This window comes from Passer montanus, unplaced genomic scaffold, assembly GCF_014805655.1.
Source record: "Passer montanus isolate IOZ18808 unplaced genomic scaffold, ASM1480565v1 scaffold11, whole genome shotgun sequence".
Classification (NCBI taxonomy): domain Eukaryota; kingdom Metazoa; phylum Chordata; class Aves; order Passeriformes; family Passeridae; genus Passer; species Passer montanus.
In genome coordinates, this window is record NW_024357613.1 from 23,420,700 (window position 1) to 23,435,797 (window position 15,098).

Genomic DNA, 15,098 nt, shown 5'->3' on the forward strand with positions numbered 1-15,098 from the left:
GCAACAGACAGATTTCAAATTGTCAGCTTGTGCTGACAATCCCTCCATCACTTTAGGCATAGACTCAGCTGCAGTGGCAGCCTCCTGTATGCAAAGGTGATGAACATCAGTAGATTTTCCATCCCTATGCCTCCTGCAGTTCAGCTGGGAACACAGCTACAGGGCACTCCTGCTCCCTGTCTGCCTTCTCCTATGGCAGGAGGCTTTTCCTCATGCTGCCATACAGCTGTAAGGAAAATTCAGTACCTGTTTAATACCTGTAACCCAATAAAATATAGACTTTAACATCATTGATCTACACTACTACAAAGTAAAATAGAAACAACAGAACAATTCTGGCAAAGAATTTTCAGCAGGTCTACACAGTAGTGTGGATAGCATTATCTTTATGAAAGCAGTTTCATGATTTGGTTGTATCAATAGCAAAAGATGGAATGGAACAACTAGGAATGTTCTTTAGTCTACATCTTCATATACCTGCTATATGCAAAACACATGAATTCTACTTCCACAAAGTAAAATGGAGAAACCAAGCCACTGAATACTACTGCTGTAAGTGCAGGCTAATATTATTTTGCAAACAAATCTTAATCCCTAATTATTTTTTTACAACTTGATCCTTTTTGAAGAAAGAAAAGAGAGGGCTGGAAATAAGATAGTGAATTCAACCACTCAGACTGTTTGGTTTTTTTTTTACTGGATTTTGCTTTCCCTGCCAAAAATAAAACAAATTCGTTATTCTCATGTATTAATGAAAACTGATTTAGATAGGCAACAAGCATCCATTTCCCCTCAATGTTGTCCAGGTGACAGCAGATTTGTACTCCAAAAATGAAGGTCTCTTTAAAAACCTCCAGTAATTTATTAGTTCATTCTCATTTTATTAAATAGTACAGGACCATGCTTTGAGACAGAAGGCTACAGGCAAATATCCTAATATGAAGAAAGAAAAATCAGTTATTACAGAATTTTACAGATTATAATTGTCTTTTTACACACAGATAGAGCTTGGAAGTTCTTTCTTGTGTTTCATATGTGGGAAGCTAAGACCCAAAAAGATTATAAACATGACTGGTTTCAGTCATCAGCAGTAAACACAAAGTGAGTTGCACATAGATTGACATTTTCTTTAAAGTAATTGGAATGAAACAAAGAAGGCAAATTCGGCATTCAGGACTTTAAGCTTCATGGGTATGTGGGCGGTGTAACACTGCTTGTTTTGTAAAACCAGAAGTGTTTGGAGGGAGAAAATATTTATCAGCCCAGCAGTCATTATATTCCATGGAAACACATTTTTCTTCTCCCTTCACTGTTAATGAGCCTAACTGATTGGTAACAGACCATTGTGCTTCAGTGTTTCACCAGCAAGTCAAGTGACGTTTTTACCTCCTTTCAACATGTTTTTCATCTTTTCAAAGGCAGTCTCTCCATAACACACCTACTGCTCTGTATCATACCCCTGTAGTTAAAAGGACAAATTGTTCTCATAAAGCACAAGGTGTCTATTTTGATAAGATCTCACTAACAGATGCCCTAGAGAATAAATTTCCTCCAGAAAACAAAGGTGTGCAAATGCTATGCAACACCCTAAAACATTCTGGTAAATGAAAGAGACTCCAAAACAGCCTAACAATAAAAGCCAAGATATGAAAGCCACCCATGTCTCTGAAATCACAGTGACAGTGAAACATCCTGCTTACAGCCACAGCCTGGTCCCCACTGGCAAGTAGAATGCAGTTACCTAAAATATTTCAGTGGGCATACATCTGCTACTACAATTCAACTCAAAACCCCAAACACACATTCTCACCTATTTTTTCTCTTTAAAAGATGATTTGCTTAAGTAGCACAATTATGGGAGACAAAATGGTTTTAAAGATGCATTTCCTAGAACATAAACACTTTCCTACTTCAAAGTACAATGATACATAACATACTCTACTAATCAAAAAACTATTTCAGACTCATTCCCTTTTAAAAAGTACAAAAGACTGTTTCTAAGCTTTGTGTAACTCACACGAAACAAAAGCTCAACAAAATGCTGCTGAAACAAAGGCATACTTGAATATGCTTCCACTGGAGGAGAGGCAGTGTAAAAGCTGCCTGAACTGATTATGGAAGCAAGCCTTATACACTTTGCTAGCAGTAAATACACAATTTAATTTCAAACTCAGATACTCAAGTATTAACTTTCCAGATTAGATTTTTTTTTTAATTTCTTGAAAATACAATTCTAAAAAATTGCTGTAGGTTATCCTAAAAACACCCACTATGCAAATGCTCTTCAGACTTGAAGTTTTCTCCCCTTATGAATGAAGACAAGTCATCAGTAATATTCAAACAAATCTTCTTGTTACTTAGTTTGCATTTGGTTTCGGTTTTAAGTTGCTTAGTGGAAGTCCAGGATACCATTAATAAACTATAAAGAAATTCACTCATGTTTATAATCATGTAGTCATGATTATAATGTTTAATGTCCCAGAAAGATGGGACAATTCTATCTCCTATGAGCAACTTCAGAATGATTTAAAGCAGCCCATTTATTTTGGAACAGAGTGATACTGGCAAGTTACTGAGAGTGATCATAGCACCAGAGTGTTTCCATCACAAGCACATCACCACAACTTGTCCGAGTCTGCTTCAGGAAAAAAAGAAGACAGGACTTTGAAGCATTGAATTGGTTTTGCATCCAACTAAAACTTTCTCTGCATTGTACTGGGGATGGTTACAAACTGAAATCCAAGCTGCTGATGCTTTAGTGGTATTGCCAAGCTCTGTGTGCATCTGTGTATCTTGAGGTGTTACTGCAGTCAGCACTGATCTTCCTCAGTGCACGTTGCTAATATTTTGTGTTTGGCTGTTCCCAAACCTGTTTTGTGTTTGGCTGCACATCAGATATTTCAGCCAAGACAACATTCCCAGCAACAGATGAGCACATCAGTGTCAAAGGTTACTGCACATCAGGTGTCCACTTCCTGGTTTTAATGCCGAGGAAGGTTTGCTAAAACCTTTCCCTGAAACATCACTGAGGAGCCACACAGTTCTCTCCATGAGTACTGTATTTTCAGGAGAGGTTGTGCCGTGCCTGGGAAAAGATAAACTTTTTAAGACCTCAGAGTTAATGGACTAATAACAACAGTGTTTAGAGGCAAAAACCCTGAACAGGTTACAAATTCAAAACCAGACTGCCATGAACCCTCGAACCTGAAGTTAGCTCACAGTCCAGCTATACTCATTGAGCTCCTTCCTCCAAACCCTCTGCTCTGGTAGAACCCATGACTGACCAGCCCACTGCCACAAGAAGTGCACAAAGGGAATAAAACAGTGTCTCCAACACCCACCAGAAGAGACAGGATGGCTCCTGCAAAGCAGCTTATAGAGGCAGCTCAAATCAGGCACATGCTACCTACTTTGAAAAAAAAAATCACATTCTTCGTTCAGCCGATGGAATAATGATTATAGTACTGAATTTACAATAAAAAACAGAGGCATTGTCCCACTGAAAATCTCACAATTCCTTCAGGAGAAAGGGAACACCCAAAACAATTACTGATAGTCAAGACCAGCTTTTCTCATATTCCCATGTTCAGCAATCCAAGCACAGATGCAGATTTGTTTGAAATGTGTTTGTCAGAAACTGAAGATGGGAAACACTCTTATCAAGTCAATCGAAAAACTAAAGTAATTTTATTTTCTGGAGTCAAGACAAAGAATGGTGGTGAATTCTCCATTAACAAAAGGTCTAGACATTTCTGATAAACACTGAGCTTCTGTCTCAGAGAGAGGCAGACATTTACAGCAAACCTGGACAGTATCAACCAATATACCAAAAAATGTACTTTTAATAAAATTAAATTTCTGGCGTCACTAGTCTCTCTTAAAAACTGAAATTACAAGCTCCAAGTAGTGAAACCTGTTAAGTAGCTAATCAGCAAAAAGCTGCTCACCCAGCACTGGTAAAGCATCAGGGCTAGACCAGAAGCAGACCAAGCAGAACACAAACAAGTCACTTGCTAGAAAGAACAGCGTTATACAAGTTTCCAGTACACACTTTCCTACAATACACTGATTATCAAAAATATGGAATTTAAGCCAGAAAAATAATCTCAACACATAACTTTGTGGGAAGTTGTGGGAAAAGCCTGGAGCAACTCACAGGGGATGGAAAAATCCATTGCTACACTAACTACGATAGCACAAGAGTGCCTTTTTTCTTCCTATTCTTTTAAGACTAGGAATTGTGACTTTGAATAAAGAGAACTTGTATGCAGTAACTGGCAGGTTAATATTAAATCCACTCCACCACTGTGGTCAGTCGATTTACCCTGGTTACCTCTTTATAGCTAGTAAAACAGCATGCAAATTTTGTAGCCTCTGCATTAAACCCACCTCTCAAAAGACAAAGTAAAGGAGGAAAAGTTTATAGAGAAAGAAGTCATAATCATATTCACTACTCAGGCTCCTCACAGCATCAGCAAGAGAAAAAAGAGACTGGGAAGAGAGGGCTCATGCTTTCAAGGACAGACATTGCTTCATCAGAACATGTGTCATCGACTTTTTCTGGCTATAAAACAGAGTTAAAACTGCCTGGAATGTTATCAATGCTGTTGGGTGGAGAAGGGTGCTTCAACCACTCTATAAAATGGCACACACATGGGTAACTCAAGAGATGAGAGGGACTCCTGAGGTCTAGACTGATGGAGTTTGATCAAATAGAATGACATGCAAGTCACTCTGAACCAGCATTAGGAGGAGAGAGAGGGTAGCCACTTGTCTCTGTTTGCACAGCAAGAATCCAAGCACCTTGTCAGCCCTGAAAAACAACACTTCATCTGCTCTTATTCCACACCACCACTGGTTGTTGCCGTACCTCAAGCTGTACCCTGGAAATTGCACTTACTGCCAGCCTCAGACACTACACTACCTTGTACACACTGCTGAACTACCTGCAGCAGAGCAGAATCTCAAATTGCCTCACCAAAAAGAATAAACAAAATACATTAATGAGATTACAGTGCTGCATAGTATTACTGTAGAAGCCTGAAAAATACACCTCCTCCTTTATCTCTCCTTAGACACTGACTGAAAAAACTAACAAAAATCCAGATTTCCACTACACAGGTTAATAAAGTGAAGAAAGATGGCAGTGAAAAGCACGGAATGCCAACACTCCTCTGGGGATAGTAGCTGGCTGGTCTGATGATGGACTTCAGCTCCTCTAATCTCTCATTAAGCAATTGTTGGATTCTAGTCTGAGATCAATTAATTTTCTTTTACAATTGAGTGGAGGCAAATGCCTTCAATATGCAATACGCCCATCTTTGGCTGAGATGACCAAAAGGAAACAATACCAGCTGCCCTTGGGTGCAGGAGTGTGAAACTGTTCCAAATGAAAGCAACCAGCCTGGATCACCCACTCAGCCATCTGTAGCTGGAGAAACCACAGCAAATATTCCTTCCATTATTACAAAAAAAAAAAATTTAAAAAAAAAATCACCAAAGTAAAAAATACTGACTGCTGACCAATTACTTTGTGCCAAAGTGGATGCAGCAAGTAGTGCTTGCCTTGTGGTGAGTTCATGGGCCGCAGCAGCCTCCACGAGCCTGCTGGAATGTACAAGAAGCAAACAACACTGCACATATCACAGAGCTGCAACAGGATTTACATCTTGTTCTGACTGCAGTAAGTGCACAAGGGCAATTAATTATTTTCATCTGGTGGTAGGTCAGGCAACACCCAAATCCAGGCTTTTCACATTCATCTTGCTGATGGAGCAGATGCTAAAAACAAAACAAGCCACAACCTCCAAATAGGCAACTGGCATCACAGAGTCTTGCTGCCTTTGGCTTTTTTAGGAACTGTCTTTTTTAGGAACTTCCTTTCATCTCAAATGGGTTTGTTGCTGCTTTCTTGGGTACAGCGCTTACTACATTTTTAAACTTCTGTTGTGTCAATTCCAGTAAGTACTTTAAAAAGAAAATTCTACCCAGTGTTGGAGTCAGCTGTACCAAAACCTGATTTTCTTTTTGGTTTTATTTTAACAGCAGCTTACCAAGAATAACCGGGAGAACTCTCCCTTAAAAACAATAAAACTGCACTACCACTGAACTGACCTAACACCTACAAACCTCCAGCATCCTCCTGCAAAACCATGTCTTGAAGCTTAAAGGAGGAATCTTGGGGAAGAGAAATTAACAGAACACAGAGACATCAACATCAATTTTTATCAGGCTTTTGCAAAATTGTTATTTACTGAATTAAACTCAGTTAATACTTACCTCTATAAACAAATCAGAACCCACAGATTTAGTAAGACCTTGAAATCAGCATTGGACAACTGAAGTGCAACACAGTAACAATGACAGCATTAATGCAGAGATACTTTAATTGCTGTTTTAATGATACATCACATCTACTGAAGCTTTTAAAGATGTTTTTATTATGGTTTTATAAATTTTTATAAAACCACCAAAGCACTTTAAAGAATCATGCTTTCTTGTGTAATACATAAAACTAATTTCATACTGTGCTTCTGAAAGTCTATCGTGCTGTTTTTCAAGTTATTTTACAGATGGCACATTAAAAAAAAAAAACAATGGAAGCATGAATTTCTAGTGACTGCAATGCAACAAGGCATCCAAACCAAGATGTTTCATTACAACTAAGTTAAAGTGTGAGTGCATTATGTAATAAACAATAGCAGTTTGGTCATTTCATCTTAATTCTGTTTACAACAAAACTAACATTTGTGCTTCACAACCTAAGATCCCATAATATAAACATATGTTCTCTGCTGTAAAATTTCCAACAAATTACTGTCCAAAAAGAAAAACATATCTAAAGAAGGAGACCAAATCTACTCACTTTCCTCGAGAATTGCTATATTTAAGACTAATATGACATACCAAACACAATAAGGCACAATGGGTGGTACAAACAAATGAATACAGTTGTCCATGAAACTTGTTCTCTTCCACAAATACTAAAATATGTACCGCTCAAGATAAATTTTCTCTTAAAAATGAAATACATCATCTTGTTATGAAAGTCCTATACAAAAATTTAAAATTTACACCATCTGAGCTGCCAAAAAAATAAAAAAAGTGTATCGATTTCCCACAAAACTATATTTTTCACTAGCACATCCAGCCACTGGGAACAAGATATCCCAGCACTCTGGAAAAGAAAAGCAGTATTTCCCCTGTGTTTAAGACAAAAATATTGTATTCTGCATACAGTAGTGTATTAAACTTAAAAAAGCCTAGGACTATTAAAATTACAATATTGATTTGGAAATTATTGGTTCACTGCCTGGATGAAATAAGGCACTTTCTTCCAGCAGGCTGCACTTTTCGAGTGTATGGAGACGATGAATCAGGTTCTGGTTAAAAACAAAAAGGGGCTCAGTGAGGTCCCAGGAGACGACAGGAACATTTCAACAGCAGGGGAAGACACAGGAGGTAAAACCTGGAGATGGAACTCTACACAGAAGTGGTCACTCTGTCAATGGCATTATTGACCTCGTTTTTGTTTGAATCCAGTCCTTTAGCAGCATTCATATCATTCCGTAAATTCTCCACTGTCTTTTTCATGTTCTTTAATTCTCCAGGGTGTGGAGTGGCTCGCCTTAGAAGTGTTCTCTAAAAATAAACAGTGCAATAAGTGGTTTTGCTTTTGTCTCTCTGCAAAAACAACATACACTGACAAGGCTTCAGCATTCACATACCAAATAGAAAGTATCAATTTTTTTTTCTTTTTTCCCCCCTTTCCTTTTCAAACTACAATGCTCTGTGCTGAGCATTACTTTAAAAGATACTTGTTTATGAAGACAGCAAAAGAGGGTTTAAGAAGTCTCTAAGAGCAAATTTTGTTCTTCTTTGGACTACTAATCTGAAAGCCACTCATGTGAAGTACAATTACAAGTTATGAAGTGAAGATTCTTTCATAACTATACTTGGGGATTTTTTTCTCCCCAAAACCATACAAGTGATTTAAGATCACACTTAAAACATTCATCTGATTGTGAAAGAATCCCACAAGCTCTCTTTACGGTTTTAAATAGTGTTTGTGTGGAGCTCCATTTGCCTTTCAGCCCCACCACACAGTCTGGTTCTCTACTTAATTGAGAACAAGCACCTTGAGAGGGAGCATTTCTCTCCCACCTTAGACAGAAGAATGTATATCATTGTGCTGAAACCTTTACAAGGAAAACAACATTCACAAAAACTCCAGGTAGCATCCAGGCTGGAGACAAAAGAACACCACAAATACAATATAGGTATAATACATGTGTACATGCAGTTACTTTTTAGTGGCATGCATGTAAACTGTGCAGAGAACAGCAGAACTGATGACCCATACATGGGTTCTTTGGTCAAGACTGCTTAGGAAATCTGGCCTTCCTTCTCCTCAGTAAGATCATAAACTTTTTCCTCTAGTAAGGTCCTTGCCTCAAATCAGACAAATCAAGCACTTATCCTCAACACCCGAGCCCTCACTGCTCAGGACACTCTCGGGTTGGCAGGGCGGTTCAGCAGCAGCATTCTGAACTCCCTATCAGTCAGTGAACCACGTCTGTTAAGAGACATTTTGTTTCTGCTGCTTTGGAGTAAGCAGCTACCTTACTTGCTCATTTCCAAAATAAAGTAAGAGTTTTTGTAGTTGCTTTTTAAACTAAAACAATCCAGACAGTGCCCTGAAGTATCTCATGCTGAGATCTAATGAGGACCACCAGCAATGTTTTAGGGCATCAGAGCACGCTGAAAACATGACTGAAGCAGTGTTAATCTTTACAAGGAGTTTTAACTGTTAATAAAATCTAGTAAAACTACAGATCGTGTTGTGTTTTGATCTTCAGGATATGCAGAGCCCAACTTAATGGAGAGGTCTTATAAGTACAGTGACAGATGTTCCCACATCCTTTGTTTAAGTGGGAAACTAATGAGCAACATTCCTGCTGTTTATGGACACTATGGTTGGTTCAATGCAAATGGTGGAGTTAAAAAAAAAAAAAAAAGAATGAGAGAGAGCACAAAAGAGACTGGAAATAGAAATTAGAGAGACAAACAATAGCAAACTTAATAGAGACACATGCCAGAGTGCTGGAATCCTAAATTAGACCCTATATACTTTCAGGCAGTAAAGCTTCACAGATGCAGAGAAAGATCCTATCTTCTTTCTGGAAACAAAACATCCTGAGCAGACAGAAGAAAACAAAGCAAAACAGAAGACTGTCCTGCATCAGAATATGAAAGTTATATTCAAAGCAGAAAAAACAAAGGCATTTAAAGTCAACATAAAAAGTTTCAGCAGCCAACATGAACAGTTCCTTCTCCAAATGTACACACAAAGCATGCAGTCCAAGCTGAAATATTTACAGTAAGAATGCTCAGAGACTTTTTATACTTCTGCATTAATGTCACAGTGTCTGGAGGTATCCAAATGCTTGGAAAACATACCATTTCATTTTCCTCTTCATCTTTTTCATCTTCTAAGAAGCGAATTGCACTGACTCTGTTCACTGCCCGTTCATTCCATGTTTCATCTGACATCTCATTTACCAAACTCTCCAATGCACCACATCGTGGTAGGTTATCTGTTAGAACAGGAAAATGTACCTCAAGATTCACAGCAACATGCACATGAAGTCACACCATCAACATGCTTTATTGTTCATAATTGCAACATCTGAACAATTACCCATCCAATACTCACAAGTGGCTATTTCTACTGGTTTTGGAAGAAAACAGAACTTGCATTAGTTTTCTGTTATCAAGTACATACACTAAATGGTTTCTGTATAAATTAGGTATTTCTGTACTTGGACTACTTCAGACTTTTAGAGTACTGGTTATTAATTTACTTGCCACTATACATGCTTTTCTTGTGGAACATGGCTGTCAGCTGACATTAGCCAGTTCCCTAAGTAGCATTCTGTAACACAGGATCATTGCTTTTACTAACCTCATCCTTTCAGTATTGCTAGGCACACACCTCCAGCAATCTAAATTCCACGCCTTTTACCCTTGAAGCCACAAGATTCATCTGGAGAGGAGGAAATCTAATTTCTAGTAGTAAGGCCTTTCGAGAAAGTCAAGTCAACCTCTGTTACACTTCTTCAACTAGCTTAATCCTCTCTAAGTCCAAAGGGGTTAATTAATACAATTATTTTAATTCTTAACTATTCTTAAAACCCAGGAGCTAAAACAGAGACATTTCTACACTCCTACTGTTTTAATGGTTGCTATCTGCTCCAGCCACATATGACTGAAACACTGAAATTAAGCCTGGGTACCTACAATACAGATACCCACAGCTGAATTTTTCTCCTCTGGCCCCTTTGTACTCAGTGGAGAAGAATTCACATGATTTTCTTTTAAAGGTCCATTCTTGGATGGGATAAATCACTCTCCAGTCATTACAGCAGAAACTTAAATATTAGCTCAGATGAATCTCCTTGAATGCTTACATACAGCTCTAAAAGCTTGAGGAAAAAACATTCAGAAGTTACTGGAGCAGCAACACAGCCAACAAAAGAGTTTATGGTTCCACCTGGCCCAGGGGCAAGTTTCATCACAAAATGTAAAAGCAACTTATACTGCAATTCTACACTTGTTAATGAATATAATAAAGTTACTGTACGGTGCCTCTGCTTGAAAGAAAATTAGCTTGCTAAAAAGTAAAAAGTCCACTGTTTACTATTTGCAATGCAATTTATTTTGCTGGTAAACAAATTGAAGATGGAAAGCCACCATTTTTCCATATAGATATGTATATAAGATGTATAATCAATGTTCACAAATATGGACACCACTACTGGGCCCACTGGCAAGCCTCAAAATAGGGATATGAGTAATTCTTCTCTTCCAGATCTGTATTTTATTTATTGCAGCTGTCACTGTATTTTCAATAACACCAGGTGCAAAGTTTTAGTCTTCTGAAGACTAATAGGATAACAGAAAAAAAAGGTTCAATATTGAAAATTCAACCAGAACTTAGCTACTTTGCTCACTAGAGCTTATGCACGTTTATGGGACAACTCAGTAAACAAAGAAGTAATAATTCTGTACATAATGAAAAGCTGACTCTAGGCACTTACCTTGGCAACCAGATTCAGAAGGCATTTGAGGAAGTAGTACACATGTTAAAATCTTTTCTCCTGTTTCAGGGTCTGTGTCAGTCTGAAATGTCAGCAGAGGTTGGGACTGGTTATCAGACAACCACAAAGCCTTCAGCCTTAATGTAGTCAGTGAAATGGGAAGATACGTCAGCCTAGTTCAAAAAAGGAAAGTAAAAAAGTCAGGGCAATCCCTGGGAGTCTTAATAGATGGTCATGAAGTCAACTCAAGAATACATTGTTGAGTTGGAGCAAACAGGATTGAAATTATTGCCTCTAATAGAAGGCATTGCAGTAGTCATTAATTCCATCTACTCCATTCTTAAAAAAAAACAAAAACCAAAAAACACAACAAACCTGTAGCTTAATTTTATTATAACTTTATAATCCTCTGAAGCTGAAAACCAGGTAAAACTATGCTGAGCTTTCTCTACTGCAGTAAAGTGCCCTGGAAGGCAGACAGCTGCTTCCCATCAGGAGCTTTACATGTGAACAGTGGCTAGAACAGAAATAGGTAAGGGCCTGTGAGACAATTACATTGCATAGATGAGATACCATTCGCTTTTCTTCTGTTTTGGGGTTGTTTTTTTCATTTAACTTCCTAATAAGAAGCTGAACTACTTTGCTGGTTCCACTCATTTTTGCGTGCTGATGTTTGAAGCACTAAGATTTGTGAGAAGCTGCAAGGTCAAAGTGGCCTTCCCTGTTACTCACACTGTATGCTGAAGATACAACACTCAATATTGGTGTTACTTGACATTACAGCTCGGTAGCTTCACCTGAAGCTCTAGCCATTGCCTAGATTCTCAGTTTTAATACAGAAATCTATGAATCCAGAAAGTTTTTTTAAAAAAATCCAATTTCTTCCTCAGGGTCAAAGTAATCCAAAAATCACACTCATGACAACACACAATTTATGCTACTTTTGGCCCAGGGGGGAAGACTACTTTGACAATTTCAACAATAACACAAACATGAATATCATAACTTTTTTATTGCTCTCTTCTTAGACATAATATCTTTTGCTATCAGAAAGAATTAAGTAAATACAGCAAAAGAACATGAAGATACAAAAATCTCTTGCCTGTTTCCAGCAACATCCAGGACATGAAGTTCAGTGGCCTGTGAAATTTCAGAGGGAATTCGAGATAATCTGTTGTCACGCACAGAAAAGACGTTAAGACTGCAGCAGCCCCCAACCTACATTTGAGAAGAGGGGGAGAAAAAAAAGCAAGTGTGGTTTTGTTGCTGTAGCACAGTGTAACAAAGGCATGCAGCGCGGGTCACGGAGTGTGTCACAGCACATTCGAGTTACAATGCCTGCCAGACACTTCCCCCAGAGGTACAGACTGCAAACTAGTGTCAGCTTCCAAGAAGTCTGACCTGAAGCAAGTCTGTAGGAGCACTGTCTTGAACATCTGTATCTGCAAATAATGGATAACTAGACATAAAGGTCACATTCTAGCTATCTTTCAGAGCCTTCCACACCCAGAAGAAACCAGTAACCACACAGAAGCTACTCTGCCCAACATTCACAAAAAACCCTACACTTAACATTTTTTAGCTCTACATTTTACATATTAATTCATTCTTTCCTCATGGCAACTTGGTATTCAAGCAAGTGCAACGGGCCTTGAAGCAAGGCAAAATGCTAAATATACCAACTAATTCCCAAAATTTGTTGAGTCCACAAAGATTAATGAAGAGCTCTCTACAAGCAGAACACTGAGTAAAATCTTTGATGTCCCAATTCATACAGAAGCACCTCTTTTCAACACAATTCCCACATGAACTGGCCTTGTTTAACGTATTTTCATCTAATATCCTCTGTCGCTATCAAATTATCCAAATATAAGCATTTGCATTCTTTGGGTGCAAAGATGGGATTTTTCAGTCTTACCTTTAAAAATCTACACCTTGCACCAAAAGTAGCAGCTTTCAGAAAGACAAACTCCCCACATCTCATTGAAAAAAAACCTCATTACAACTTTATGTTCCAGAGGGAACTTCTATAAACAGGAAGATTATTAGTTGTAGCAACTCAAAAGCTGCTTCAAGTAACTCTTTGTTCCTATTAACAAAGGAAACTTACCTTTGTTTGCTTATCATACAGAGTTTCAAAAAGCACTGTTGTTTGTTTGCCAGTTCCAAAACTCACCAGAAGAAGGGGAAAAAAGATTTTTCTTTTCTTACTCCAAGTAATAGAGGCAAAATATCCCAATGCTATTTGAAGCTTTCAAGTTAAGCGGACTTAGAATCTAATTATAGAGTTAGAGTCCAAACTAAACACAGTGAAAAATCTCAGTTCAAAAATTAGAGGACATCTATAGTGACATACATCTAAGAATGTTCTCCTCTTACACTATAGCCAATATGTAACTATACTTTGGCCAGGAGTCCCCAAAACTAAGCTGAAATTATTGTGTTCTTGTTAACTGTCAGTTGTGTCTTTGTAAAACCCACAATTCAGTCCAAACCCAAGACTGAGATTATAGACAAATAGCACAAAATATTTTAACTAAAAAAAAAAATAGTGTTGATTTAATGTTCACGATTTACTAAGGAAAAAGCCACTTTTAAAAGATGCAACTGTGACTCACAAAATAAAACAAATGGAGCATTTTCATTCCACTCACCTTCCTTTGTATCATAAATGCTTTTTAATAGAAGAAAACAGCAATCAGCTGCTCAAGGCTTCTGATTCACAAGCTATTTACAGCACAAAGTTAAAGTGCTATGCTCTTGACAAAACAAATTCTGTGACATTTCCCTTAAATCACTGCACTCTTAACATGCAGCTATTTCACAAGATTATCAGTTTTCCCAGCCCTGTGTGTGCAACAGAAGCATGAACCTTGCAAGCCATTTTAGCTTGTGAATCAAAGCCCTTAGAAACCAGCACTCAAGTAGTAAGCAAACATTTCTTGGTTCAAGAATTCTGCTCTTCACTTTAAAGCATGTATAAATTCTTAAATAATGTGCCTTCACATATTCACAGAACACAGTGCTATATTAAAAAAATATATACACACTAAGTATCTAGTTGGTGTTGCTAACATGAGGAGCCGTGAAAAGCAAGAAATACAATTAGGGTATGTTAATGAGCTGGCAAGTGATGCCCTCAGTGTACACAAAGTGCTCCCTTTTCATGAATGAAGTTTGTGTTACTCAGTCTTGGAGCATGGAGATCCAAACAAGTTAGCCAAACAAACAAAGTGAAGCCATGCAGCCCTGATGAGACCAAAATTTCTGTACTTTTGACAATGGAAAAATGCAGCAGTGGAATCAGGACAGCCTGAGTCATCATGCATTTAAAACAGCTTAATGAAAGGTAATAGAACCATGGACTGAAGAATACTTACAGGGTTATCAATTTACCTGACCCATAATTTTCCAAGCGGCTAACAATTAAGAAAATACAAGAGATGTTCAATTTCTTTTTCTTTATCCATACTGGACAAGAGCATGCCAACAAATGGAGACAGAACATACATTCTTCTACTGCCAAAGAGGGTTATAACTCCTAAATAATTTAAACTTCAGTTAATTTAACTTTGCTCTCTATCAGTCAACCTGCTGCTGTTCAAAGGTTTTGTTTCATCCAACGATAGTGAAGATCTTTTATTTTAATAGGGTAGTAGGGTAGATAAAAAAGAGACACTGAATTTTTTTAATGAAACTGTTTTTAGAAAATGCAGACAGCATTTAACGAGCAGCACTGAGTGAGATACCACAAAGGAAAGAAAGACAAGCTGACAGTTAAAAATTAATTAAAATCTTTGTCATTTTAAACAAAGATGGCACCCATCCAGCAGTACAGAAAGACACCAGGTGCAATGTTTGAAAACCTAAACATGAAGCCATACCAGGGAGGCAAAGTGCACACACTACATGGCATGCGGAAAGGAAAACCCTGTTGTGGCCCCCATGAAGTTACACGGTATCAGAACGTCGATGGTTTGCCTCAGGGTGGCTAACTGA

General features: G+C 38.0%; 1 protein-coding gene across 2 annotated transcripts in view; it reads right to left on the reverse strand.

Moving 5' to 3' along the window:
• Window positions 1–6,417: 6,417 nt before the first annotated feature.
• LRRC1 (leucine rich repeat containing 1) overlaps window positions 6,418–15,098 on the reverse strand; it is a 69,534-nt gene continuing 60,853 nt past the window's right edge. For both annotated transcript variants that reach the window (XM_039729566.1, XM_039729575.1), the window contains exons 11-14: window positions 12,202–12,317; window positions 11,100–11,272; window positions 9,460–9,596; window positions 6,418–7,641 (exon numbers count right to left, since the gene is read on the reverse strand). In XM_039729566.1, the coding sequence (XP_039585500.1) occupies window positions 7,483–7,641; window positions 9,460–9,596; window positions 11,100–11,272; window positions 12,202–12,317 (585 nt within the window). In that variant the 3' untranslated portion in view covers window positions 6,418–7,482. The remainder of the gene's footprint in view (window positions 7,642–9,459; window positions 9,597–11,099; window positions 11,273–12,201; window positions 12,318–15,098) is intronic.